Source organism: Dinoponera quadriceps, unplaced genomic scaffold, assembly GCF_001313825.1.
Source record: "Dinoponera quadriceps isolate SergipeBrazil2010 unplaced genomic scaffold, ASM131382v1 scaffold37, whole genome shotgun sequence".
In the NCBI taxonomy this organism is placed as follows: Eukaryota; Metazoa; Arthropoda; class Insecta; order Hymenoptera; family Formicidae; genus Dinoponera; species Dinoponera quadriceps.
In genome coordinates this window covers 1,042,591-1,068,044 of record NW_014554446.1, presented here as the reverse complement: position 1 = coordinate 1,068,044, position 25,454 = coordinate 1,042,591, and the positions used below count along the sequence as shown (strand labels likewise).

The 25,454-nt window shown below is 51.0% G+C and overlaps 1 protein-coding gene across 1 annotated transcript; it reads left to right on the top strand.

Annotated features, from left to right (window-relative positions):
* The first annotated feature begins 1,448 nt into the window (after window positions 1–1,448).
* LOC106750152 (uncharacterized protein PB18E9.04c-like) lies at window positions 1,449–24,433 on the top strand. Its single transcript, XM_014630284.1, has 2 exons — window positions 1,449–2,404; window positions 19,624–24,433. The coding sequence occupies exons 1-2, from the start codon at window positions 2,300–2,302 to the stop codon at window positions 21,025–21,027; spliced, it is 1,509 nt and encodes a 502-aa protein (XP_014485770.1). The 5' UTR covers window positions 1,449–2,299; the 3' UTR covers window positions 21,028–24,433.
* Window positions 24,434–25,454: the final 1,021 nt, after the last annotated feature.

Here is a 25,454-nt window from a genome sequence, read left to right as displayed (position 1 = left end):
ATTTTTGGTACGAGTAAATGCACGACGCTTTAACATCGTTTCTTTCCGTGTTGAGACAGAACTGAGGAGGAATTGAAAGAGGAACGTATTAATGTGCTCTCACTCATCAGCTGGAAAATGAGTATTTAAATGGACAATCTCCTCGAAAATACTTATGCATGCTCGCATGTAAACATCGCTCAATAGACTGCATGTGTTTGAGAGTACGAAAACAGGCATAAAAAGAATAAAACGGATTAAAAACGGGCCAGAAACGGGCCACATGTGAGGAGTGAAAAACAGTGAAATATTTTTGTAAAGGACTCCAATACGGTTTATCGCCAATATGTACGTTTACATCACTCATGCGGCTATATTTATCACAAATATATCCTCGCGATTCCCACGACAAGAGGCCGGAAATCGGGAAAAATTGATTGTTAAAAAACGCTTCGTCCGACGCGTTGTTTGGCGGTCACACATGCGTGCGTACGCTGAATCTCGACTGCCCCGCGGAGCTCCGTTCGGGATTTCGCGACTCGTGTATTCACATCGTCAATGTATACCTCGCGTTTCCCACGGCTCGATAAGCGGCCGGAAATCGGGAAAAATTGATTGTTAAAAAACGCCCCGCTCAACGCGTTGTTTGACGGCCACGCGCACACATATGCACAGGCGGCGTACATGCATCTCGGAGGCTGTAAAGGTTAAATTAACGGGTTTACAATTCAAATTTCTCCCCCCGACGCCACCCCGAAGGATATATTATCCAGCATGCGTAAGGTCGCATTCAAGAGCCCGTCATATGAGAAAGTGCGCGCCGCGCCGATCGTAATCTCTTAATTTCGCATGTTTTTACGCCCCCGCGGGCGCGGCGTCGGGGTACCCAAACCGGTATGCCATAATGCGACTTGGGTCGCACGCCGGGCCGCGCGCGGGATTAAACTAATCGCGCGACAAGATATATAAAAGATACACCGGCCAGGTACCCGTTATTGCCACCCCCGCTTACGAGCACCCTCCACGAAAGAAAAGTGCCTCGTCTGCGCGTTCACCCCCCTCCTCAGCGATATATATTTTCTCGATGTGCATCTTCCGACAAAAAAAAGAAGAGCAACGATTCGATCTTGGGAAAATCTCGCGAGCGGACTCTCTGGTGGTTTCGCGAGCCGAGAAACAAGAAAGAGAAGCAGGCCCGTGCGGGCGTGTTTGACACTGACAGTGGCTGCGATCAGCGACCGAGTTTACGCGGCGGCAGCACGACGCAAAGATACGTGCGCACGGCGCGGAGCGGCGCGGCGGAATGAGCGCTTCGACGGCCGAGCGTGGCGCGGCCGACGGGGGAAGCGACGTCGGCCGGCGCTGATTGGCGGAGCTGGCGGCGCGCCGGAGTGGGGATACTCTTTACAGCTGAGCGTAGTATAGAGCGGACTAGCGAGCGCACGCAGTCAGTAGCACATGAGCGCTCACCGAGCGTACATCGGCTGTGTTAACGGACGGTGCGACGGGGCGATAATGCCACCACCATCGTGATCGACGAGCGACCGTGTGAGAGAGAGAGAGGATCTTAAACGCCAGTTTGCTACACGCGCGTGCACGTCGTCGATATCCGGCAGCGAGGAGGACACGTTGCACCGCAGAGAACGAAGGGAAGAAAAGAGAGAGAGATAGAGACTGTGGCGACTCGACGGAGAGGCGACCAGAGTGCTCGCACGAGCACATGGGAGTGCGGAATTCGCGCGTCCTCGTGGCCGCGGTGGTCTCTCGCATCTGCTTCTCTTCGCTCAGATAAGCTCGCAACGAGGTGTCGCAGAACGTTCGTTCGGTCGGTCGGACTCGACGCACCGGATATCATCGCGCGCGCAGTCCTCGCGTGATCCTCAGTCGAGTCGCGTTCACGAGGGGCTCTCGCTTTTTCCGTCGTTGCACCGGGAACACTGCGGCGCGCGCAACTTTTTCCGGACGTTGTCGGAAAGAGAGAAAGAGGGGGAGAAGAGCGACGTTGCTGCTGAAGGACGGAAAGAAGACTTAGTTTTCGTCCCGAGGGAAGAAAGATCAGAGAAAGAGAGAGAGCTCTTACGAAGCGTGCGTCGCAGCGATCGCCTGGTCGGTTGGTCGCCACGGGACATTCGCGAGGCGGACCGCAGAGTGGTCAGTCGCGTCGTGTGCCCGCGCGAGACCGACAGGGGTGAGACGATTCGGCGCGCGCTCTCCCCGTACGAGTTTATCAACGGAGCGCGCTGAATTGTGATGCGAGTCGTTGACTGTTAAATTGAAAGTGTGTAGTGCACGCGGAGAGTTTCTCGCAAGCGTTACGAAAATGGTGCCGCAACAGCAGGACAGTCCCTCGACCTCGGGGCTTCCTACGTTCGGATCGTTACTTGTGGATAAAAATTCGGCGACACCGTACTCCGATGCAACCCAGGTAAATAGCCGCAAGTCGGTCTTGCCGAGTCGCCGACGACCACGACGACTATAGTCGTCGTCGACGGCGAAGCTTCTCTCGATCGGCGCGAGTTCGCCGAAAGCGGACCGATGTGCAAAAACAAACTCGCCCGTTTCGCGTGGAAACGCGCGTTTAGCGATTATCGCGGCTCGCCGAATGGACGGGGAGAAGAGAGCGGTCGGACGCTAATTCGTGATTCTCGAAAATCGCGTAAGTCAAGGTGCGAAATGCGACGCAACGCGCGTCCGCCCGTCGCACGTGTGCTGCTAAATGCGCCGGCACACGATATTTCGCGCGATCTATCCGGCCGAATGTGCTGCTCGAACACCTGCCTTCAAATCGAGCCGATAAGACTCCGAGTCGTGCGTTTTCATCGCTAAACGCCCGGTAATTGGCGGTAATTGCGTTTTTCGTGAAAAAACGCCGAGTCCGCGCGATAAAACGGCGATAATATCGGCATCCGATGTCCCCCGACGTCGATATCGCTCGGTCTCGATGCGTCATTTTCGGATTTATCGGATTTACAGTGCTGATTGTGCGGAAGTGTTAACGACATTATTAACCATCGACGTCGGGAGAGAGATGAGTATTTAAAGAGGATCGTAAAATACATTTCCGGCCGTATGCGAAGTGTATAAATCGCCGTAGTGCGTTCCGCGAGATTTATCGTCGTGCCGAGTATTTTGCATTCTTTTCGTATTCATCGGCGCGACTTGTCTAGAATTTATGATGGACGGCGGCATCGGTAATGCTGTCGGGAGAGACGAGTCCGACGTCTCTTGTCGAAACACGCGCGATCATCCGCAGAGAGAAAGAGCGAGCGATGCTTATTCTCCTCTTATCTTCTCTTCGTCAAATGTGTTCTCTTTTTTTCCCATCCGTTCTCGTTTAAATAATCCGTTCTAACGCGAGAATGGAAATTCCTCGCCGTGAGATAAATGTCGAAAAAATAAATACTTATTCGGCGTGTGCTAGTAACACATTCGTTGGTATTCTCGCACTGAATAAATGTTTTCCAAATGAGAAAATATACAAAATTTTCTTAAAACCGCGGCTTTTCGTGGAAGAGCGAGAGTGCTCTTCCTATCGAAGCAAAAGAATTTAAAATCAAGTAAATATCTTTTCATTTACCCGCAAATTTGCATCGTTCAATTTCGACATCTATGATGTGTAATTCGTAAATTCGATCGAAAAACTCGACGTGTGGATGTCTCGAGCGCGACGAAAGATTTAGACGCAGAGCACTTAAAGTGGAGCAATCACTAGAGACCGGACGCTCTCGTGAGCGTTTGAATCCGCGTAACGACGATTCGGTGAAATAAATCTGTTCATTGAAAGTGTCATGATTCGACGTTCGATGAGATACGACGCGGCGCGTTGAGATAGCCCGTCATACACGAAACGCAAAACGCCTCTCGACGTTTGTTTTTGCGGGACGCGTCGGCTCGACATCGTAAACGGTGTTTTTCCGTGTATTGATCAACACGAGATCCCCGGTAGTGCCTTCGACCGAAAGAAATCGGTCGTTTCAAATATAGATATATATTTATCTTATCGTCTGCTGCCAAAAGTTGATACGGTTTTCACACGCAATGCCCGCGTCATCGAAACATCAACAATATTCTATTATCGCGTGGATCGCGTCTGATTTTAAATCTCGAGTATCTTACAGCTTAGAAAGAAGAAAACGACACATTTACCCGTCGCGTCACGCCGAACAGTCTCGATAGCCGTTATTCACACACCGGCCGTTATTCGCCTTAGCTCGGATACGGCGAAACCTTGACGAAAATTGAGCGTCAAAGAAGACCGTGACGAAATTCGGAAGAAGCCGGAATAATCTCAACAACGGAGAGAAGATATGGCGAACGAAAAAATAACTTGGGAATTTTCGAGAGGAACAACGTTAATACCTCCGTAAAGAGTTTCGTTCGAAATCGGATCGTGGCCGAATTGTGAGAAAAGATTCAAGGAAACCCGCAGCGCGCGCGCGCGCGCGCAGAAACTTCAGCTTTAGGTCGGCTACGTCATGTTTTCCGTTCCCTCACGGACGGCGACAGAGAGAAAATGTGCCATATGGTTCGCGTGAAAATTCCACGGTGTTTTTCAGACCTGGCTTTTCCCTCCTTCCTATATCCTTCTCTCTCTTTTTTTCGAAGCCCGATACCGGATACTTCTTCCATATATAATTACTTGAAGGCACACCGAAAGAAAGAATGAGAGGGAGAGAGAGACCCGGCCGACACCGACATTTTTCTCGGTAAGTCCCGGCTCTCCTTTCGACCGGTCAATTATCCCTCAGGACTTTAATGGTTCAGCCTCTAATTCTAGAGTTCGGCGTCCAGGTAGTCCCTCGCTCTCTCTCTCGGGGTCGTGTATTTTGTATCGCTCCGGGGAAATAACATTCCCCGGGTTGGTGCGCGCCGGGCGCTCGCTCGAGTATCGGTTCGCGGCGGAATAATCGATCGATCGCGTCATCGTTGTGATTTTTGATTTCGCACGCACGACTCCGCGCCGGCCCGAGAGAGGCTGTAATTCGACGGTGCACCGTTCATTTCGATCGGTCCGTAAAGCACGAATCAGGAATGTAGCGACCGTTGTGTGTTCTATTTAGCTTCCGTTTTAGTTCCACGCCGAGATCGACCGGCGGGGATCAAGACCGCCTTATTGCCGATGCGGATTTATAAATCGCAAACTTCACCGTATATAATCGCGTCGCTGGAGTTTGCGAGATCTCGTCAAATTGCAGTCTCGTTAGTTTTACGTTTGTCTAGCAGAAGTTGATTAGCAATGCACGACGGGAATGCGAGAACGATTCTAGATGGTCGCTATTTGTTACGCTGAGAGAAAACCCGATTCCGTTGAGATAACTGAATTTTCCATTGCCTGGATAGCAGGTGAAAAACTCGGTCGTAGGAACGGAAAGATTTCTGTACACACAGTAAAAAATGTGTCGAATAAAAACGGTCCACTGAAAGTCTTTATGTTACTTAAATATGAGGAATATGTTGAAAAGTATGCAAATATATGTTAAATTAATATATTCGCCTTATAATAATAATATATTACTTTTTAACATAATATATTACTTTTTAACATATTCACCGTGTTACACAAAGATTTCAACGGAGCGTTTTTAATACAACATTTTTTACTTTATAGGAATTTCCTAATTCGTCAGTTACTCTCAGTTGCGTCCGTCGAGTTTCTCAACGCGGGCAGTTCACACGAATGTTCTCAGCCACACGGAGAGACATCACTCCTCGTCACAGTTTTCATCTGGTCCCTGTTCAGCCGAAGGAAACCGAGTCATTTTTTCCGTGTGAAAAGCACGCGCAAAAAAACGATTCCGTTGGTGTAGCGGAATTTTCCGTCGCCCGGGGAGCAGAAACGGAAACGGCCGTAGGAACGGAAAGATTCCCGTGGAAGATTTCTGCTCGGTCAATCGCTCTCCAGTTGTCTCGACCGAATTTTAATACGCGGCCGGATGTGTTCGCACGGGTCTTCTCGGTCGCGGTAACGGAGAGAAGAAAAATGTATTTCTCGTCATCGACTTTTTATTCGTTGTCAGCGAATTCCCATCTGTTCGATTTGCTTGAACTTAGTTATTTTTCTCCGCGCATCCATGGAATATTCATGCGTCTCTCTCTCTCTCTCTCTCGGTTTATATTCGGCGACCGTTTCGGACGGATCGCGTTGCACCGCAGTTACGTTAACCATCTTAATCTCCCCTGACATGCTGTAACTCTCCGCGCGCTGTTCGTTATCAGACCTCCCGTTGCATCCGCCTGGTGATAGCCGCCTGAGACCGCAACTAGTGCGTTTATGATAAAGGCTCGTCTGGAACGCGCGGCACTTGAAGGGGAGGGAACGCGCGAGTTTCACGTGATGCACACGGATGTGAGTCGACTGCGAGTTCGCCAAGGGCGGTCGCGCGACGTTCAAGTTAATTAACATTAATCCGACCGCTCCCCGGATTACGCCGTATTAAGCATGTGCGAACGGGATACATTAGATGTTAATCAAATATATTCATTAATATATAAATCACAGCGCGAGCGATCCAATCTCGCGGGCGCCCGCTCGTTTCGCGTTAAACGTGACAGTTAATTTCTACCCTCGCATCGGCCGATCCGACATATCGCGCACGATCTTCGTGTCGGACGCGTAAAATCCCGGAAGAACACCACGCCATCTCGCTCGGTGGTGTTGTTGTTGTTCACGTGCGGCGACAGACGGACGCGTTTCAGGCGCGTTTAAACGCGTTACGCGGAATATAGGCCAACAGCGCGTTTTTTTCGACGCGACGCACGTCGTTCGTCGAGAGAAGGCAAGCTGTGCTCGGGTCGGGAAGCTTTGTAGGGAGCGAGAAAGAGAGAGAGAGAGAGAGCGGGAAGGACCAAAGGACTCTCGGAGCGGGCAACGTGGGATCCGTAATTTTCGTCTCGATTCCAATTTCTTTTTCTCGCGGGCTTAATCTCGTCCGGTAAATTGGCGGTGGCCCTCTGAACTTCTCTTTGACTGCCGTCGGCCTCTCCCTGGCCGTCTCCTCCGTCGCCGTCCGCCTCCTCCTGATAGCTACAATCCCATCAAATTATCCCGATTACCTGTAGCCTTGACGGCATACGCGAGCCTTTCTAATAGAGACAAGCGCGCGCACCGACGTTAACGACGATTTCGAAGTCGAACGCGCGCCGGCATTCGCGCGAGTGTTGCTCGTATATGTACCGTAGTGCGTCCCTCGTGTTCTCTCTTTCTCTCGCTCACACGAGTTTAGCCGCGTCGTGAACGCGGCCGTCGCGCCGATTCGCGCCTTTCATTGACATTGAACGCGATTCTCGCGCTTAGACCGAGAGTCCGGGATCGAACGGTCGGAGCGCGCGCGCCTTGAGAATTTCGAGAAATCGCGCGCTGTTGAGGAAACCACTTGTTCCGTACTTTACCGACATATTGTACGAATTACACGTCGTCCTCGTAACAACGTTTCATAATGAAGCCCGCTATGTGTAATTACAGGCGCTCCTTTTTTCCGTTATACATCCGCACCAACCGGGCCACCTACACGCGCGCTCGTGTGAAGAAGAGAGAGAGAGAGAGAGAGAGAACAGTGGAAACGCAGAAACTCGCCGAGTGATTAAATAATGATATCACGGTGGAAAAAAATATGTGTGTTTCGTAACGCCGCGCAATTATATAAATTGCGCGAGCGCGGCGCGCTTTCAGGAGGGACACTCTCGATCTCGCGCGACGAAGAGTCGCGCTATCGAGAGTCTCGTCGGTGCTCTCTCTCTCTCTCTCTCTGTCAGTGACCGAGAGTAAAAACCCTCCAACGGATACGCGCAGCCTGTCGGCCGACCGACCGGCCGGGCCGGCTCGCTTTCACGGAAAGCTCGCGTGATAACGCGGCATGGGATAAAGTCGATACGTTCTGGGAAGCGCATCCGGCCCGGCGGGAAAAGATGTGCGTTTTATCGCGAACGAATACGATTACTAATACCGCAGCGTAGTTTCGACGGGAGGGAACTGGTGGAACTGGCGCGAGAAACGCGCGAACGTGACGTTTCGCGCACGCCCGATTATCCTATTTACGAAAATGATCGCCGCGAGTCGCGCTCTCGCGTCACGTTTGCCGCTAATTGCGGTCGCGCCGATTGATTCGACGCACTGTTATTGATAGCGAAGGCGAGCTCTAAAAAATGCTGCTGCTGCTGCTTGTCGCACGTTCGATCCCGCGTCGGTCCCGTAGTACGGGATTCTCGGTGGCATTTAAATCGCCGGCGGAAGTTGACCATTTAATATCGCGGTTGAGAGGCGAGACGCCGCGCTTACGCCGACGTATCCTGCGTATGGGATGTGGTCGGGATTGATGTGACGGCGCGTCGACGGCGGGAGAGAGAAAGAGACGTTTAATCCCTTTAAAGAAGTTGATAAGAATTCGATGAAACTCGTGTATATATTGAAATATCGTCTAACTGCTCGTGTAATCAGAGAAAGATCGACCGCTTCGAGAGCTGAGAAATCTGTGCAAGTAAAATATATTTCTTTTATACGTGCTTCTTGTGATTGGCGTGCTATTTTTTTTAACTCCTATCTTTAATATTTTTCAAGCTGAAAATAAGGTTTCGATAAAAACTACTATGATGTTAGAAATTATAGCGTACAGACGGTTACGTATGACCATTTTATTTCAAAAATACAGCAGTGTAAAGCTCATAATTTATAACGATACACACATGCATGTGCACATATTTAAACACTTATGTACCTTTTCCCGTAGCATCTCATTAACTCAACAATGATACATAAATAAAGCATTAATAAGAAAGATAAATTATCGATACTTTCGCAATTTATAACATTGCGCATATATATGTTTGCTCCAACTTCGTTTCAAATTAACAGTTATTATTTAAGCAGTGAAATAAATACATAAAAGCACAGTTTTGCTTGATAAATATGAAATTTATGAGTAGCTCCCTTGATGTGCCACTGAAAATACGACACTGAGCTTCGCAACCTCCTTAAGCGCATTAAAAAAAGAAATAGAATTCCGTACAATAATAGCCGTGCAAATATTGGTGGATAATAACGCGTATGTGAGTAATTGCTTTACAAAAAGTGAAGCAGTACGGAAACAGAAAGAAAGAAGAAACGTCGGTGAGAGAAAGAGAGGGGAAAAATCACAATGCCCCGTACAAACAAGCATGCAGCTCCGGCGATTTTTACGTGATGATAAGAATAACGCGTGAAGATAATCCGTCGCGTTCCCACCGAATCTCTCTCGTTCGAAGACGTAGAGTTGAAACGCGCGTGTCGCCGCACTCTCCGGGAAGTCTTCCGAGGAAAATTCCGCCGATTGTCCGAGATCATCTATGCGCGGTTTATTAAACGCGCGTGCTCGCGAGCGGTGAAATCACCGCATCGGTGGTGCCGTAACACCAAGTGTGTTAACCGGTGTAACGGTATTACAAAAGCGACAGTGAAATGGCGGGATGAGAGCGCCGGTTTCGTTTCTCGAAAGTTACACTCGCGCGTACGCGTCACGTCGTAATTACTCGGCGATCGCGCTCACGCCGAGTGTAGCGCGATAAAGCCCCGCGATATCTCGGCCGCGGGCGAATCCTGCTCGAATTTCGATGGCGGCCGAGGGACGTCGTCGTCGGCAGAGAGAGGACGGCCGGAAAGAAAGCGGAAAAGGCGGTTATCGGCGAAACGGAGAAACAGTTAGGTCCTTTGTGGAAAAGAGTATGCGTAAAATTGGCAGTAAAGATTGGAGTTACGGGCGGGTCGTAAGATATCTCCTGATAAGAGGGCCGAGATTTCTGCTTGGGTGGTGCGAGTTATTGTTACGGTTATGAGAATATAAAGCGGGGGCTATCTCTCGCGAGGATCACGCGCGATCCCCGAAACAGACTGGGTATAAATATAATCGCGTATTTTTATTCGCGCGCAGCGCGCACCGACGGCAATGCGCTCGATCGCGAATCGGCGCGCGTCTCGAATTGAACACGCCCGAAGCTTAGCCGATATTTTTATTTTTCCGTTTCGTAGCGGCGCGTTTGAATTTGTTCCTGCGTGTACGCGCGAACGTGAGTAACAAAATACCGATGTTTTGACCTCGCGCGTTAATATCCGCCGTGCGCGATGGAACCCTCGCTGTAACGCTGTTATTTCGGGTGTTTTCGAAATTTCCGGGCTCTCGCGACGATGATAATAACAAAAACAGAGAGAGAGGGAGCGGGAAGTAAAACGCGATAAGTTTACAGCGTGCGATAAAACACGAGGGATCTCTCGGACGTTATCGGTTATTTGCATGCTCTTTATCTATCGATCTAATCTCAATGACATTGCTCATATCGGGCTATACAATGTCGTCTCTATCGATCTCGTAAAAGGCGTTGAAGCAAAACAATGATGCGATTGATTCCGTCCCGGAAATAGCGCGTTCGCGGTATGTCTCTCTTTTTCTCGCGTGTGACGTACAAGAGGTCTCTATGGCGCGAAAAAAGAGATTCGTGTGTCACCGAGGCGACGAGCTAGAGACTGAGAGGAAGAGAGAGAGAGAGGGGGGGGGAGGGGGAGAAAGAAAAAGAATGCTTTTAACGTTCTCGCAGAGTCGGTACGGTCGATCGGGCGAGATTAATGTCTATTGCAAGGTCGCGTTGACAGATTCATAGCGGTAAATTGTGCCGGCGAAGGTCAAACGAAAGTACGACCGTGCTAGCTGCGAGACGAACGGTCCCCGGCTGGATCAAACGTTATACGTTAGAGGAGAATTGATTTCAGCTCTTTGGAGGCCAGCGCGCTTTTTTTCTACTTCTCACGTCTGACTGAAATCGCGTTTCCGTGGCGGGGAGAAAATAAGCCGCCCGGTGAATTTCCATCGACCGTGCCTGTCGCGAAACATTAAAATGAGAATTCAGGTGTGCGCTCGACACACCACGGACGGTGTCTCTGTATGCGAGGTAGAATTGCGAAAGTTTACGCACGTAAATACGTCATCACCGCGAATCGTTAGTCGGCGGACTGACCGACTTGGTCGTTTCGTGGTCGGGTTGATTCGAGGAAACGTCTCTTCTTTCGAACCTTTTTCTTTTACTATTAAGGGCTGGTTTTTCATTTTTCGGTTAACTCGTGGCTTAGACTCGACTTGATAATAATGCAAATATTGTTTTTCTCTTCGCGATTCATCATTAATGTAATGGTTTTGTAACAGTAACTTTTGAAATTTTTATGATTAACCTAAAAATAGAAAAATATCACATTTACATTATCGTTAGATTAAGTCTGAATCACAAGTTAAACAGGAAATGAAAAAACCGAATCCAAGTGTGTATTTTAGAGGACAGTGCTTGTCACAGTTCTTGTCACAGTGCTTGTCATAGTGCTTTCTCTTTCTTTTTTTTTCTGAAGTTTTTTTACTTGTCGTTTCAACAGAGACAGTCGGTGGCCTCTCTTTCTCTCACTTTTAGAGAATCATTCTCGGCCGTTATTGACTGCGGAAGTTTGCATCGACTTTCGAAAATAGATACGTCTGAAAAAAAGCTTGAAAAGGAAACGTAAAGTTGAAGGACGCAACAGATATGTCGCGCCACTTTTGGTATTCTCTTTGAAGCGCCGCGATCGCTCTTGAGCTTGATGAATCACTACGATGAGCGTTCGACGCGGCCCGACCAAAGAGAGAGAGAGAGAGAGAGAGATAACGAAAGGTGGCTTGGATACAGCTTTATCGGGTTCAACTGAATTGTCCGCCGCCATGATCGTCTCTCAGAGGCGATAAATTTCGATATTTCGTGAACGACGATGTGTGTGACGCATTCTCCGCGCGGAGGTCGACGTACTGTTCCGCGTGACTCCACTCGAGAAAGAGAGAAAGAGAATCGAGACCCGATCGTTTCAAAGCCTTTCGCGGCGCGTTCCGCAGTTTCCAGCATGTCGGCTGTAAATCCTCGCAAAATTTACGCTCGGAACTTACAGACCGCTCTCTGAATCTCCTGGCATAAAATCTTACTCAGAACGAGCGAGAACACCGCAGGATCGCAAGAACGAATATCTACTTCGGATTTGCAATAACAATTCTTAATCCACACGAATGAACGTTTCAATCGATCAAAGTGGAGAATTCAATCTGTAGATAGAAAAAAAGGTTTCTTTGCATTTAGCATATGTGTTTGTTTGATTCTTGGATTTGTTTAATATAAACATAATTTAATATTAAATGTTTCGTTTAAATAAAAATGTAGTTTCACTAGAGTAAACCGTGCAACTAAACTACGTGTTGTTTTATAGAAAAAAAGAGTATTATTTAGAGGAAATGATATTTGATTTTCGATAAAAACAAATTTATTTCATTATATATTAAGTATTGTTCCTCTCGAACAGAAAAGACATTCCTTAATATTTTCCTAACATAGTGTTACTTCTTTCAAATAATTTCTCGCTCGCGACAACAGTTGTAATGTTTGGATGAAAATACAAAAAGAAACATGTTATTAGCGAAGATATTTATTATTTAAGAGGCCGAAAAATTCCGTCTGTTGAACCAAACATTCGTTTATTTCCATACTCCAAAAGACAAATTTGTTCCGACGAAAGAAACGTCATCAGACCCAAAGAAACTTTTTCTCTACGAGCGAAAGATCGCGCGAATTCGGGTGAGCCGGCTCTGTCGCGCCACTTCTCGAGCGGAATTTCGCAACTCGAAGAGATATTTCCCCTCGGCCTTTTTTTTTGCCAGACTTTCCCCAAGGAAGTACTCGCGGCACGAGTCGCCTTCCTCCGATCATTTTCGTCGAATGTTGCTTCTACAATTTATTCCTCTCTCTCTCTCTCTCTCTTTATCTCATGTTTATCCCGATGCTCACGAGTTCGAGCTTCAAAGTCGCTACTCGCACAGCATCGGTTTACGAGAGCGCTGTTGGGTGCAACGGTAATCTCCCAGCAGCGCTCACACAGGTGCTCGCTGGGGCTTCGCTCAGGCGGAAGGGACGATTTTTCCGAGCTCTAAGTACAGCGGTAGCCGGGAATCGATACGAGGCGCGGAGGAAGATAACGATAGAAGGCGCGACCGGAGGGCGCAGCCTCGTCGTCTGGCTGTGGCCCGCCAAGGCCAGCTGCCGTTGCTGCTGCATCGAGAAAACGCGGTCATCGCATCGTGGGCCGATCGTGGCGGAGAGGCAGCACAGCACGCAGCAACAGCAATACGCTCGAAAGAGAGAGGAAGGGAGACGGAGAGAGAGAGAGAGAGAGAGGCCCAGCAGCAACGGAAGCGGCGGTTGTTTGGCGCAGAAACAGCAGCCGGCCACTTTGTTGCACGCCACGAAATTATGCACCGCCGAGAGGCGCGCGCGAGAGAGAAGCGCTCGTAAATAACGACCCGGCGTCACGAAATTACTTTCGGGGCACACGCCGTCGCCTCTTCTTCCCTCGTACTCTCACCGCCTTCGATTCTCGATCTTCGTGCATACGTATGCACGCGCACGTACGTACGTAAGTGCGTACCTGCGTGCGTGCCGGTACACGGCGAGAAAGTGAGAGAGAGAGATGGGCTCTCCTTACCATTCGCTGAAATCTCGGGTTTTCTTCTAATTGGCCGTCGTGACGTTAACTTAGAACATCGTCTGAATATTAGGCGGTCTGAATTAATCGGAGGATAATGCGAGCGTTTGTCGCCGTATGAAAATATCGTCCAAGTTGCGACCTCCTGCGGCCGTTCGGTACCGAAACCGAACGATTCCGGAGGACTGCGACTCTAACGGGAGATCGCGAAGGCGGGATGCGAGTCGGATAGAGCGGCGACGGCGGTGTGTGCAAGGTGATGGCTCTCGGTAACCTACATCCAGGTTCGCGATCTCCACTCCCGTACGTCGACCGTCGGCATCTGAAAGTATAATACACACCGAGCGAGCGAGCGTGCGGCGTTAGCCGCGGCATTAACATACACCGCTGTCTAATAAGCAACGCAAATCGCGAGCAGATCAGAACGCGATGCCCTTGCTTGCGCGAGCGCACGGCGGCGATTTCTTCGCCCTGTTCGCTCACTCGCTTGCGTTTCGATAATTACGCGTTGCGTAACGCGCGGGGCCCTCCTGCGCGCATCAGCGCCCCAAGGTCTCCTCTTTCGTGGAAAGTTCGCGGAGCGAGACGGCCTGGGAAATTAGGCGACGCGGAGGGGGTTGCGCCTCCTTTCGCAAAAACCGGTATATCTCGCCCGATATCGTTACGTTATCGCAGGATCGCGCCCGCGCTACGATATCCCGCGAGCGAGCGCTAAGCTGTTTCGCAAGTCACTCGGGTTTCGCTAACGAGCGCGCGCGCGCGCGCGCCTCCTTGCATCCACTGTTCTACTGCTGCTCCACTCGGCGCGGTCGCGCGCTATTTCGAATCCCTTCTCTTTCGCGGGAAGCCTCCTCGCGAAGATACAATGCCGTGTATTAACGGAGTCCCCTTCCGTGGGCAAAGTTATGTCGAACATTTCGAATCGGGCGCTCGTCTTTTCGGAGTATTCGCGCATCACGACTGCTGATTACTCTCCGGCAGGGATGCTTTGAAACAGGTGGTCATGTACGCGCATTCAGAAATGATGCGTCTAATAATTTTCAATTTCCGATATCACTGTGCTTAAACAGTAACGAACTTTGCATACGTAACGGCCCACCGGAATTTTTATGTTACTTTAACCAAAGTAAACATGTTAATTTAACGTATATTCGTGTACTTTTTCACTCTATTCCCACGTTATTGTAATATAACGAAAATTTCAGTGGACCCATTATTTACGCAAAATTTTTCACTCGCCCGGGGAATGGGATTTCATTAATGCATGGCATTGTACTCGCGCACGTCGCGCGTCTCCCGTTCGTCGTCGCTTCGTCGTCCGACTCCTCGTTACTGTGGTCTGTTTTCACGCAAAAAAGAGGAGAAACGACGTGGTACTATCAGTTAACACGTCCCATGCCCGGATTAATTTTACGCGGCTCCTCGTAGACGATGGTGGTTCACGTTGTCCTGTTGTGAGCGGAATTTTACACATCAAGTAACACGTGTCTCGCAATAATTATCAAAGTGTTTCATGATTATACTTCGCTTTGGCCGAAATATCAAACTCGCCTGAACGGAATTGAAGCAAATTCGGTGTAAACGTGAAGTTCAGCGTGTACCGTCGGCACGTGTTGAATCTCATTGGATGATACAAACTTAGCCAAGAGGTCCGACCATTTGCTGGCTATTACGCGTAAAAATTTCTTAACCGAAGGAAACGCTTTGCATCGATTAGCGCGATTCAGGGTCACACGTATCGAACGCTAAACATACCTTCCTGATTACCAAAATTGAAACAACATGCCGCGTGACGGTTTATATCGGAAGAATGGAACTCGGAATTAAAAGGGACGTACTCGGCGTTCGCTGTGCGAACGGGAAAGCCTTTTTTTCCTCGTAGACGATCGTCGTCTGCGACACGGGATATTTTTGTCGTATTCTTCGGTCACAGTGCAAACGGGGATAACCATGTCGAGCCTTCGTTCCATAGAGACGCTTAGAGTGTATCCTGACGTCTTTAAGGACGCCGCTTTCGTAACGCGAGCGGAACATATGGCGAGACCTCGTCCGTCCGAAGTGTACTGTGCTGCTCCACCCACCTCTCATCCCCCTTCGGAAACCATATTTTTCAGGGCACGGTCCTGTCTCTCTCTCTCTCTCTCGCAAACGGTCACGTTCGATTTGCTGCTTCTCGGGTTCGTGCGATTTCCACGGGTCGCAGGTAAAAGCGGCCGAAGGATAATGATTTACGCGCAGCTGGTGGTGGGAGCCCTCGGGGGCACACAAAGAATTTCACCCCCACCTCGAGCAGCGCGGCGGCCCCGACGTTTTAAGGCCCCGAGAATTCGGGCTGTTTTATATATATATATATATTGCCGTGTGCTCTCTCGCTTCTCTCGATCTCTTCCTCCCCCCCCCTTCCTCTCCCGTTCCCGAGAGAATCCATTACGCCGATCATCTGCTCGGCGATATCTCTCTCATTTTTGCGGCGTGTAGCTCGTCAGAACGATCGGCCGCCCCGATATACGACGTGTTACGCCAGATATTCCGCGAGACGCGCCGAGATGTTACATAAATCGAATCGCGAGCGCGCACGAGCGAGAAAGAGCCGCAGTGCCGGCCGAATTTCAGCAGGACGACGACGGCGCGGCGTTGTAACTCGTTGAGCCGAAATAATCATCCTCGACGATCGCGCGGGACCGGTCGGGCTCTCTCGGCCGTATGGTTATCGGCCATTTAACCAATTAGAGGTTACCGTCTAGATAGATATTTATACGGTCAATTAGGGTAATCGCGACAGCGAGGTAAACGCGCGCCGGGGCCCCGCGATATATACCCCACATTGTCTTTTTCCAATGGCGAAACGCGTAGTAGTCGCCGCTCTTTATTGACCTTGTAATGGGCATCGATTTTATCGCCCGGCAATATATCTTCCTGCGTCGTTGAATCGGCGAGATAGCGGCGAGAAATAGCGTGAAAAATAAGTGACGTTTCTGCAGCGACCTCTGAGCTTTCTCTCTCTTTCTCTCTCTCTCTCTCTCTCTCTCTCGATCCTCAATTTCTCCTTCTTACTTTTCCTTCAGGAGGAATGTTATCAGGCTTGGGGAAACCATTGTTGGTTGATAATATTATCTTTCGCGAGATAAAAAATTATCTTCCCTCGATCAGAGTAAATGTATTCACTAGCAACAATTGTCAACCCACGTCGGCACGCTCACCTCGTAAAGTTGTTCACGATCGTAAATCTAAAAGAACCTTAACGTAATCATTGGATCGCCCTTTTTCTTTCCGCTCGGCCGCGATCACGAGGAAAATCGCCCGCATTTCCGCGTTTCCCCGAGGTCCAGGAGTTCTTCCACGTGGTAAACGCGCCACGTGCGTTAAATGCGTCCATTATCGGACAACCTCGCGCGTACCGGGAAGCGCCCCGCGACGTTAACACGTTCAGGTCGGCCGTGAAGCCGGCGACGGCCGACCCATTTGAAACTTTCTCACGTTTCGCGACACAAATGACTATTCCGTGTTTCACGGCCGCGACTAGGAAGCGACGAGGTGATTTACAAGAGCGACTCGTCGCCGTCGTCGTCCCGTTTGTGCGTCACCGGCGATCCTTGGGCCGCCGCCATCGTCGTCGGCTTCGCTACACGCGGTCCGCGTTCGCTCTTTTCCTTTCCCGCACGGGTTTACTCGCCGCCTCGCGACCGAAAAGGACAATGCGCGGCTTTTCCTCTTCCTTTCCTAGCGATAACGCGCTTGATCCATGGATCTCTATCTCCGCCGTGTCTACCTGCATCTCGGCGATCGCGGAAGAGCGCGTCTATCGACGAATCAAACGGGGGACGTCATTCCGTATGTTGATCGCGGCCGCTATCGGCGTGTTCAATCGACATTCCGAGGAGCGGTGGTCTCTTCGAACTTTCGGGAAACGAAGGGAACAGTCCTCCTTCGATGTTTCTTCTTTGTTATTTATTTGTTTGAAAAATAACAATATAAATTTAACGACAATTAATAAATAATAATAGCTCTGCGTGTTTGCTTTGATGTGTGCGGTGTGCACGCACAATTAATACATGCGATCGTTCCGAGCATAATTTAGAGAAAAGCCGCTTCTTCAATTTTCCTTCGGAGAGAAACCGAAGAAGCTGCGGAACGTTTCGAACGAAAAATCTGGCTCTTCCGAACCCGTAAAACTATAACTCGGAGTAAACGACACACACAAGTAAAGAGCTGCAAAGAGAAATAACACGTGCGGAATATACACGAAGAAGTAAGGCAGTTTTGCTCGAGAACGAACGGAGGACATTCTAACGAGCGCTCCTCGTCTCTCCGCTTTCCCGTTCTCTAATTAATAACTGGACACTCGCGTTCTCATGAAGCTTCGAACTAGGATATTTGAACGATATTCGAGCACTGTCGAACGCTACACCGGCGAGCGGCGTCGGGACGAAGAGTAGATTATTGGGCCCGACGCCGCCTCGCGCTCTTTTCGGCGGAACGAGGATGAAGAAGTAGCCTTCGCCGGCGTTCTCGTACGCTCTTAAGGTCACGTCTCGCACCCGTACCTTGAAAAATCCGCGAGTCGCAATGCCGAACGCGCATACCGCGTCCTGACGTCACCGTGCGGCGTGCAAAAGTCGAGGTCGGAATACCGCAAGATCGAGATTCGGCGCTCGATCCGCGCTCGTTCTCGCTCCTACAATCTCCGTCTCGAAATCGCAATACGAGAGTCTCCGCGATTAGCGCGAGATACGCCGTTCGCGCGGTTTGTCACGCAGCGACAGCCGCGGGAAGCCGTGTGTTACCCGCGGCGTCGTGTAGCCCGGAGCGCTGCGTACACGCACACACACGTACGCTCAATCGTTCTCCGCCAAGTTCGCGAAGGCCACCGTGTACGAGTTGAGATGCGAGTCTGCCTCTCGGCCCGGCCTTGGTCACCCGCTTCCGTCAGCTGCGGGCTAATTGTGAATAACGTGTCGATACGTCACGCACGCACGCATATGCACGCACGTATGCACGAGCGAGGGGAGATTCGTGACGAGACGGCGAGCCTTTCCGTGTCGCGCCCGCTTCTTTGTAGCGTAATGTCGGAAATTACGACGAAACGGGAGCAGCCGCTCGCTTTATTACGGGTGTCGTGCGCGCTCTGCTCGTTTCTCACCGTCCTCTCTCTCGAACGTACGATTTCGGACGCACGATCGAAGCGGCGGACCCGCGATCGCGGTTGGTAGAAGAGGACGGGGGGGGGGGGGGNNGGGGGGGGGGGAGGCAAAAAAATGAGGAAGACGAAAGAAGCCGCGACCCGCATTTAACGTCCCACGTTCGCAGCCGCCCCTCCTACCCGTTCCGGCTGCTCGTGTTGTTCGTCTAAACGCGCGCGAAGGCCGCGTCGGCTAATAGGATGTATCGTAGGCTGATAATCATAATCACGCCGCGCTTTCGGGTTAGATTCACCGTGTCGATGTGGAAGCAACTTAAAGGCGAGGACGATCCACGAGATAGCGCGCGTGTTCGTACGGGAAACTGTTTCACGTTTCCTGTTATTTATACAGCGCTATTCTTGATGGAAAATGCGACAATCTCTCTCCTCGGCGGAAATGTCGAGCCGCCGGTGGCTTCGAGATGCCGGTAATCGGAAAAGTAGGTCTTCGTCGCTAAATGGAAAATAAGAAAATAAGAAATAAGAAAATTGTGTTCCATCACAATTTCAAGTGGATTTTACATCGGTTGAATTTTAGTTCGAGGCTCGATTTACACCGAGATAAAAGTACTTAAAACAGTTACTTGTAGGATATAAAATTTATTTCACAGAAATAAATTTATAATATCACCCGCAAATAAATTTGTCGGTACTTTTTTCCTCAGCGCGCAAATACGCGCTGACACTTGGAAACTCGCCTCAGCATTTCCGCCGGTTGAGAAGCGCCGTATTTTCATGAAGAACGTGCGCTGCGCATGTCATTTTTACCCCGTGTATTAATTTCGAGCGGGATGCCTCGCGAGTGGTATCGCGCCACGGTATTATCGAAGAGACACTAAGACGCTCCTCGAGATAAACGCGAGTTTTTCTAATATAGTACCGATAATATTGAACTGGGTTATCGCGACACGAACGAGGAAAATTGACCAAACGGGGCCGCTCGTCTGTTTCTCTGTTGCAGACGAAGAAGAACAATCCGAACCACATCAAGCGGCCCATGAACGCCTTCATGGTCTGGTCGCAGATCGAGCGCAGGAAGATCTGCGAGGTCCAGCCGGACATGCACAACGCCGAGATCAGCAAGCGTTTGGGCAAGGTGTGGAAGACGCTGAGCGAGTCGCAGAGGAAACCTTTCGTCGACGAGGCTGAGCGACTGAGGAAGCTCCACATGGTGGAGTACCCCGACTACAAGTACCGACCTAGGAAAAAGGCCTCGAAGCCGGCCCCGGCGCCGAAGACGAAGGAAAGCAAGAAACGAAAGACCTCATCGTCCTCGTCGGCATCGTCGTCGTCCAACAGCTCGGCCTCCGCCGGCAGCATCCTCGGCATCTCGTCGTTGTCACCCCTGTCAACGCCGATCCCCACTAGTCACAGGTCGAGGAACGACACGAACAACAACCACCACCACCACCAGTCGACGTCGGTGAAGAGATTGCAGTCGCACTCATCGAGCAGCAGGTCCATATCCAGGCTGAAGGTGAAGCTGGCCGCGGATGAGACTCACGTAGACTACACCCCGGCGCCGCCCAACGTCACTGCCAAGGTGCCGAGCAGTCCATCCTGCGCCACCCCGGACTCGCCCGAGTCCGCGATCTTCTACGACGACAATTTCCCCGAGTGCGCGGCCACGTCATCCGGCATGTGCGGCATCGCCGCTAAGATCAAGCAAGAGCCGGACATGGAAATAGAATACAAGTCCAGCTTCCCGTCGAAGGGCCGGCTGCTCAGCTCGTCCTTGGATATGATGTCGAGCGACAGAAGCAGGGAGTACTGTCGCGACTCCGGTAACCTCGAGCAGCAACCGCCAGCGGCGTTCCAAGTGAAGGAAGAGCTGATAGTGAAGGAAGAGCCGATGGAAACGCGTCCCCTGTCCAGGACAAGCTGCCCGCCGTCGGTGATGGTGACCGGCAGCCCGACGACGCCGACGCCCCACCTGTCGCCGGTTCTCACGCCTCACCTGTCCCCCGTGCTCCCGTCGGCGTTGATCATGCCGTCGCACGTGTCACCGGTGCTCCCGTCGACGCCGACCTTGTCAGCTCACGACATGTCGCACATGACGGCAACGGTGATGCTGACGACGGTGAGCGCGTCGCCCGCGCCGGCCACGGACTCCATGGCCGCCCTCAACGACCCGCTGGCCAACGACGGCACCCACGTGGTTAAGCTCGAGGAACTGATTAACGAGGCCGAGCTGTACGGCTTCGACCTGCTGCCGTCGTCCGAGATGGACCTCGAGCTGGACACCGACCTCGACAGGTATGACAACACCAGCTCCGTCAACGGCGCGCAGTTCAACTTCAGCCACTCGTCCGACGTCCACGACATGTTTTCCGACTACAACAGCAGCGAGTGGAATTTTTGTTGAAAGATCGAGCGGAGAGGCGAGCGGAAGAGACGGGGGAAGAACTATGACGACGTCGTCCTCGTCGTCGCTGTTATCTGGTTTGTAAGCGCCGACTCGCGACCGCGACGCGAACCTGAGTACAGCCGCGAACACAGGAGAGAGTTTGCCCGCGCGCTGTCCGCAGGTCGCGCGTCCGCCCGGAGGACGGCCTTCTTCTTCGACGCAACATCGTCAAGCGTGTCTCCGTCTTTTGTATTTTTGCGCGCCCGAGAGAGAAGAGGATTAACGCGCACCTCCTCTCGGTTGCCGACGAGTCGCGCGCCGTGGCGGTGTTCGAGCGTCCCTCGCGAGAAAGAGGGTTGTCCGGCAACGTCGTCCGCACTCGAAGTCGCGGTCAGCCTCCGCAACAGCGTGCGTCGTTTCTTTCGGTCTTCAGACGCGGGTAACGCTGAATGGAAAAGGGCAGAGAAAGAAGTAACGCGAATTGCGTCGGGGATAAGAGGCGCGCACGTACGTCAATTTCGTAGATTCCTGCTTCTCGAAAACGAACGCTGGAATCGAACACCCGACCGAGAGTCGAGATCCTCGCGTACGAACCGCGTTGGCTAATTCGCTCAAATACGCCGGACAACCCGGGGAAACGGGATCGTCGGAACGTTTCTCTCGGTCATATTCTCCGATCCCCCCCCCCGCTTTCGTCCGGTCGCTAGCGACACTCACTCGCGCTACTCGCATTCGGCGAATTCGGACGAAGACGAGAGAGAGAGAGAGAGAGAGGGGCAGTCGGACGTGAAGTAACACGTGTCCCAGGGCGCGCGGCGACTCGGCCATTTTTCTTCTTTTTTTGTATATGTACTGTAGTATACTAGCTGATAAGACTTTTGTACGAAGCTCGATATATATATATATATATATATCGGAAGCGCGGGCGGCCGAGGCCGCGTCGGCAGACGAGGCGCGGAGGAAGAATTCATTCGGAGGGCCGGCAAATTACACGCTGTCGTGGCAAATAGATATACAGGATACGAGTATTTGTACTCCCGAGTACAAGTCGAATATTTTACGAGTCGATTTCTCAGGTCGGACTGCGTTATCGCGTGTGAACGAATTTTCCTCGTGATAAGTAACCTCAAAAATCAACTCCTAAAACATGCCGGACGGTATACTTCGGAAGAGAAACACCCTGTAGATTTATTCACAACGTCCGCGGCGGATAACGAGCGGGGAGATACTCGTCGTGGCTCTCACGTGGCTATACGGAGGGCAGCGGGGCAAAAGTGAGAAGAGGAGGGGGAGGAGGTGGAGGCGGTTCACCTTGCCGCCACGACGCGGCCTACAGCGGCCCGCGCCTTTTTTTGTGCATACCGGTATATAGACGCGTAATATTAGTAATATATAACTCTTCGTAGCGTAAGCGAAAACGATACCGCAGCCAATGGCGGGGTGAGATCGGCGCGCGCGTCTCGAGCGGCCCGCCGACCGACCCGGCGTTCTTTCCGCCGCCGAGAGATCGACGGTTTCCTTCACCCACGAGGCGGCTCTCACATATTTTTTCGCTCCCTTCGCGTCGGACCACCGCCATCATCGCGTGTTTCACGCGCGAACGCGGCTGTCCGATACTCGTCGTGTCGCGGGAGCGATCGAGCGAGTCGAACTTTCGGAATCGGCAGATCAACGTCGAGGTCCAACAGCGCGACACTGAATCCTCGCGTCTCCTCGACGGCGCGTTCGTGAGAACGGTGAGTTTGTTTTCGGCTTTGTTTTCGCCTTCTTCTCTCGAGATTCGTCTCGCTTCGCCGAACAGCGCGCGCGTTTTTCGCGAGAAGGTCGGAAGACCGAAGGTGGCTTCCTTCGATCAAAAGGAGAGTTGTTGTTTCGTTTTTTCTTTCTCACCGATTTGGATTTTTTCACCCTGTCCTCGAGATCTGCACCTTTTTGATTGCACGAGCAGACGCGGAGCGCCGTAAAGATGGATCGCGATCGTACGGGAACCGCGGAGTCGCCTCGTGGAGTGTGGAGCCGTAACGAGAAACCGGAAAGTTCGCCGAGAGTGAGAGATTCGAGAAACCCGGATGGGGACGACGCGCTCCGAGGCGAGATTCCTCGCGGAGAACGTCGTCGTCGATCGGCACATAGGCGCGCGCGCGCGATCTTGCTCGCGAAGGGAGATACGCGTACCGATGATGACAACACAGGTGCTGAGGGATGCGTGATGCGCGTGGTGTCGCGATGTCAACGAGAGAGAGAGGGAGAGAAAGAAAGATATATGTATATATATATACATATAATATATATATATATATATATATGCATATAATCGCTTCGTTCTCTCGCGACGATAGCAATAACCGATATCAACGCGCACTCTCAGCTGGGGGAAACATCATCGTCGTCGTCGGTTTGCGAGAAGGAAGCAGACGAGAACGACCGGCAATCTGCGCCCGGTGATCGATCGGTACGCGTACGGTCCCGACCTTACGTGGGGGTATCTCGCCTCGAGTCCGTTGTTTCGGCAGGCCGACGGAAGACGGGTTTCTTCCGCGTGTATTGTACGCGTAGACGCGCAAAGAGGAAGGCGGATGGACAACGGGATGTTCTACGAATGCCCTCGCGGAACATCCTCGCGTTCTCTCCATGGATACGTCCTTCTCTTCGGCTGTTCGGACGAGAGCCGCGAGATTCTCGGCTTTTCGGTGACCTCGGCCGGATCCTTGTCGGGTTCTCCAAACGACGGTGGAAAACCGGCGAGGAACTCGCGGCTCGATCGCAGGTAAATGACTCGACGACGGTTCGTCGCGTATGAAGGATGCCCGAGGTTCTCCCCGACGATCGGTCCGAGTGACGGTCTTTCGATCCTCCGGGATTCCGCGGGTCGTGAAATTTCGCAGAAGGGAAGGACGAAATGGACGCGACGACAACCTCGACGTACCGCAGCGGATTTTCGCGGACGACTACGTCTCGAGAGGAGAGTGAAGAGAGAGAGGGAGAGGGTGGAAGAAAGAGGGAGAGGCAGTTCTGGTCTCTCTGAGCGGGAAACGGGGCAAGGATGGCAACGCGAGCGTTTCTCGGTGATCGATCGTGCGCACGATCCGACGCTAGATCTAGCGGTTGAGATCCAGCGGCGACGTCGGCGATCGAGCGATCGAGCGAACGAGCGAGCCTGCTGAAGTAGGTGAGATCGTGAGACGAGGCGACGCGAAGAGCGAGGTAAGCGAGCCACGCTTGGTCGCGCGCGCGCGCGCGCGCGGTTATCGATATGTCAAACTTTTGATCTCATGATATCTTTATGTTTACTTTTGCGTAGCGATTAATTTGACGATATATTCATAAACTGTCGCCACAGTCGACATCAGCAAAACTACCATTATTCTCTTTTCTACTTCTCGTTAAGATCTCTGCGCCGTATCTTCGTCCCCCTTTTCCTCCTTCTCACGTACTTTTTATTATTAATATTCATAATAATTAACGTTGTTTTCATCATTATATTATTATTATTATTATTATTAATATTATTATACTTGTAATTTTATTATAAGTATGTTTATATAATCTTAATTGTAATATTATTATTATTATTGTTTTTATTATTTTACTTAATTGTAATATTATTACTTTTTGCAATGCCGCAACACAAATATTATATCAACCTTTATTACCATCATTACTTTGTACTGTTACTATCGCCAGTATGCCGTCTCTATCGCCGGCAGGATTGTCTTCGCGCGGCGAAGAGAAGAAAGGATCGACTCGGGGAGACGAACGCCTCCGTCGATCAGGAAGGACGAGCGACGCGACATGTTCACGATTGGAGGCGACAATCGTCCTTTGAAGTTGACGAAAGAAAGAGAAACGGTGTTAGAGCGTTATCTCTTCGGTCGCGAAGGGTACAGATAAGGTGTAGACCCGGCGAGAATTTTCGCACTCCGAGGCGAGGATGCCGCTTATCTTCTTCTGTCTTTCTTATCTTTCCTTTCCTCACACGAGCGTGGCCGACGAGCGTCGTCATGCTACGCCAATTAATGCGCGTCACAAAGTGTTAACGGCTCGTCGCTTTCTTTTTTTCTCTTCTTTCTTTGGGTTTTCCCCCGGGAAACGATCGAGGACGGACAGCTCGTCCTCGGCGACGGGACGAGCGATGTTTGGCGAGAGAAAGGGAAGGGGAGGGAGTGAAGAAAAGGAAAGGGATGAAAGAAACCGAAACAGACCTGAGGGAAAAAATAGAAAGAGAACAAGATACAAAGGGAACACAGTGCCTACCACTTCGGTCTGGAAACTCGCGTACAAAAATCATATACAGGGCCAAGAAGAACAAAGTATAAGTGTTAGTGTTGATAGCTATTTACATGAAAAAAAAAAAAAAAAAGAGCGCAATAACAATTATTACGATACGGTTGCTGCCCGAAATTCTCGTCTCCTTAACTTAGGGCACGTCTCTCAGGAAGCTCATA

Bases quoted from the DNA above. Each gene is read 5' to 3' on its own strand.
- LOC106750152 (XM_014630284.1), top strand. From the start codon at position 2,300: ATGGTGCCGCAACAGCAGGACAGTCCCTCGACCTCGGGGCTTCCTACG. The intron at 2,405-19,623 runs GTAAATAGCCGC...TCTCTGTTGCAG, and splicing joins CGTACTCCGATGCAACCCAG to ACGAAGAAGAACAATCCGAA.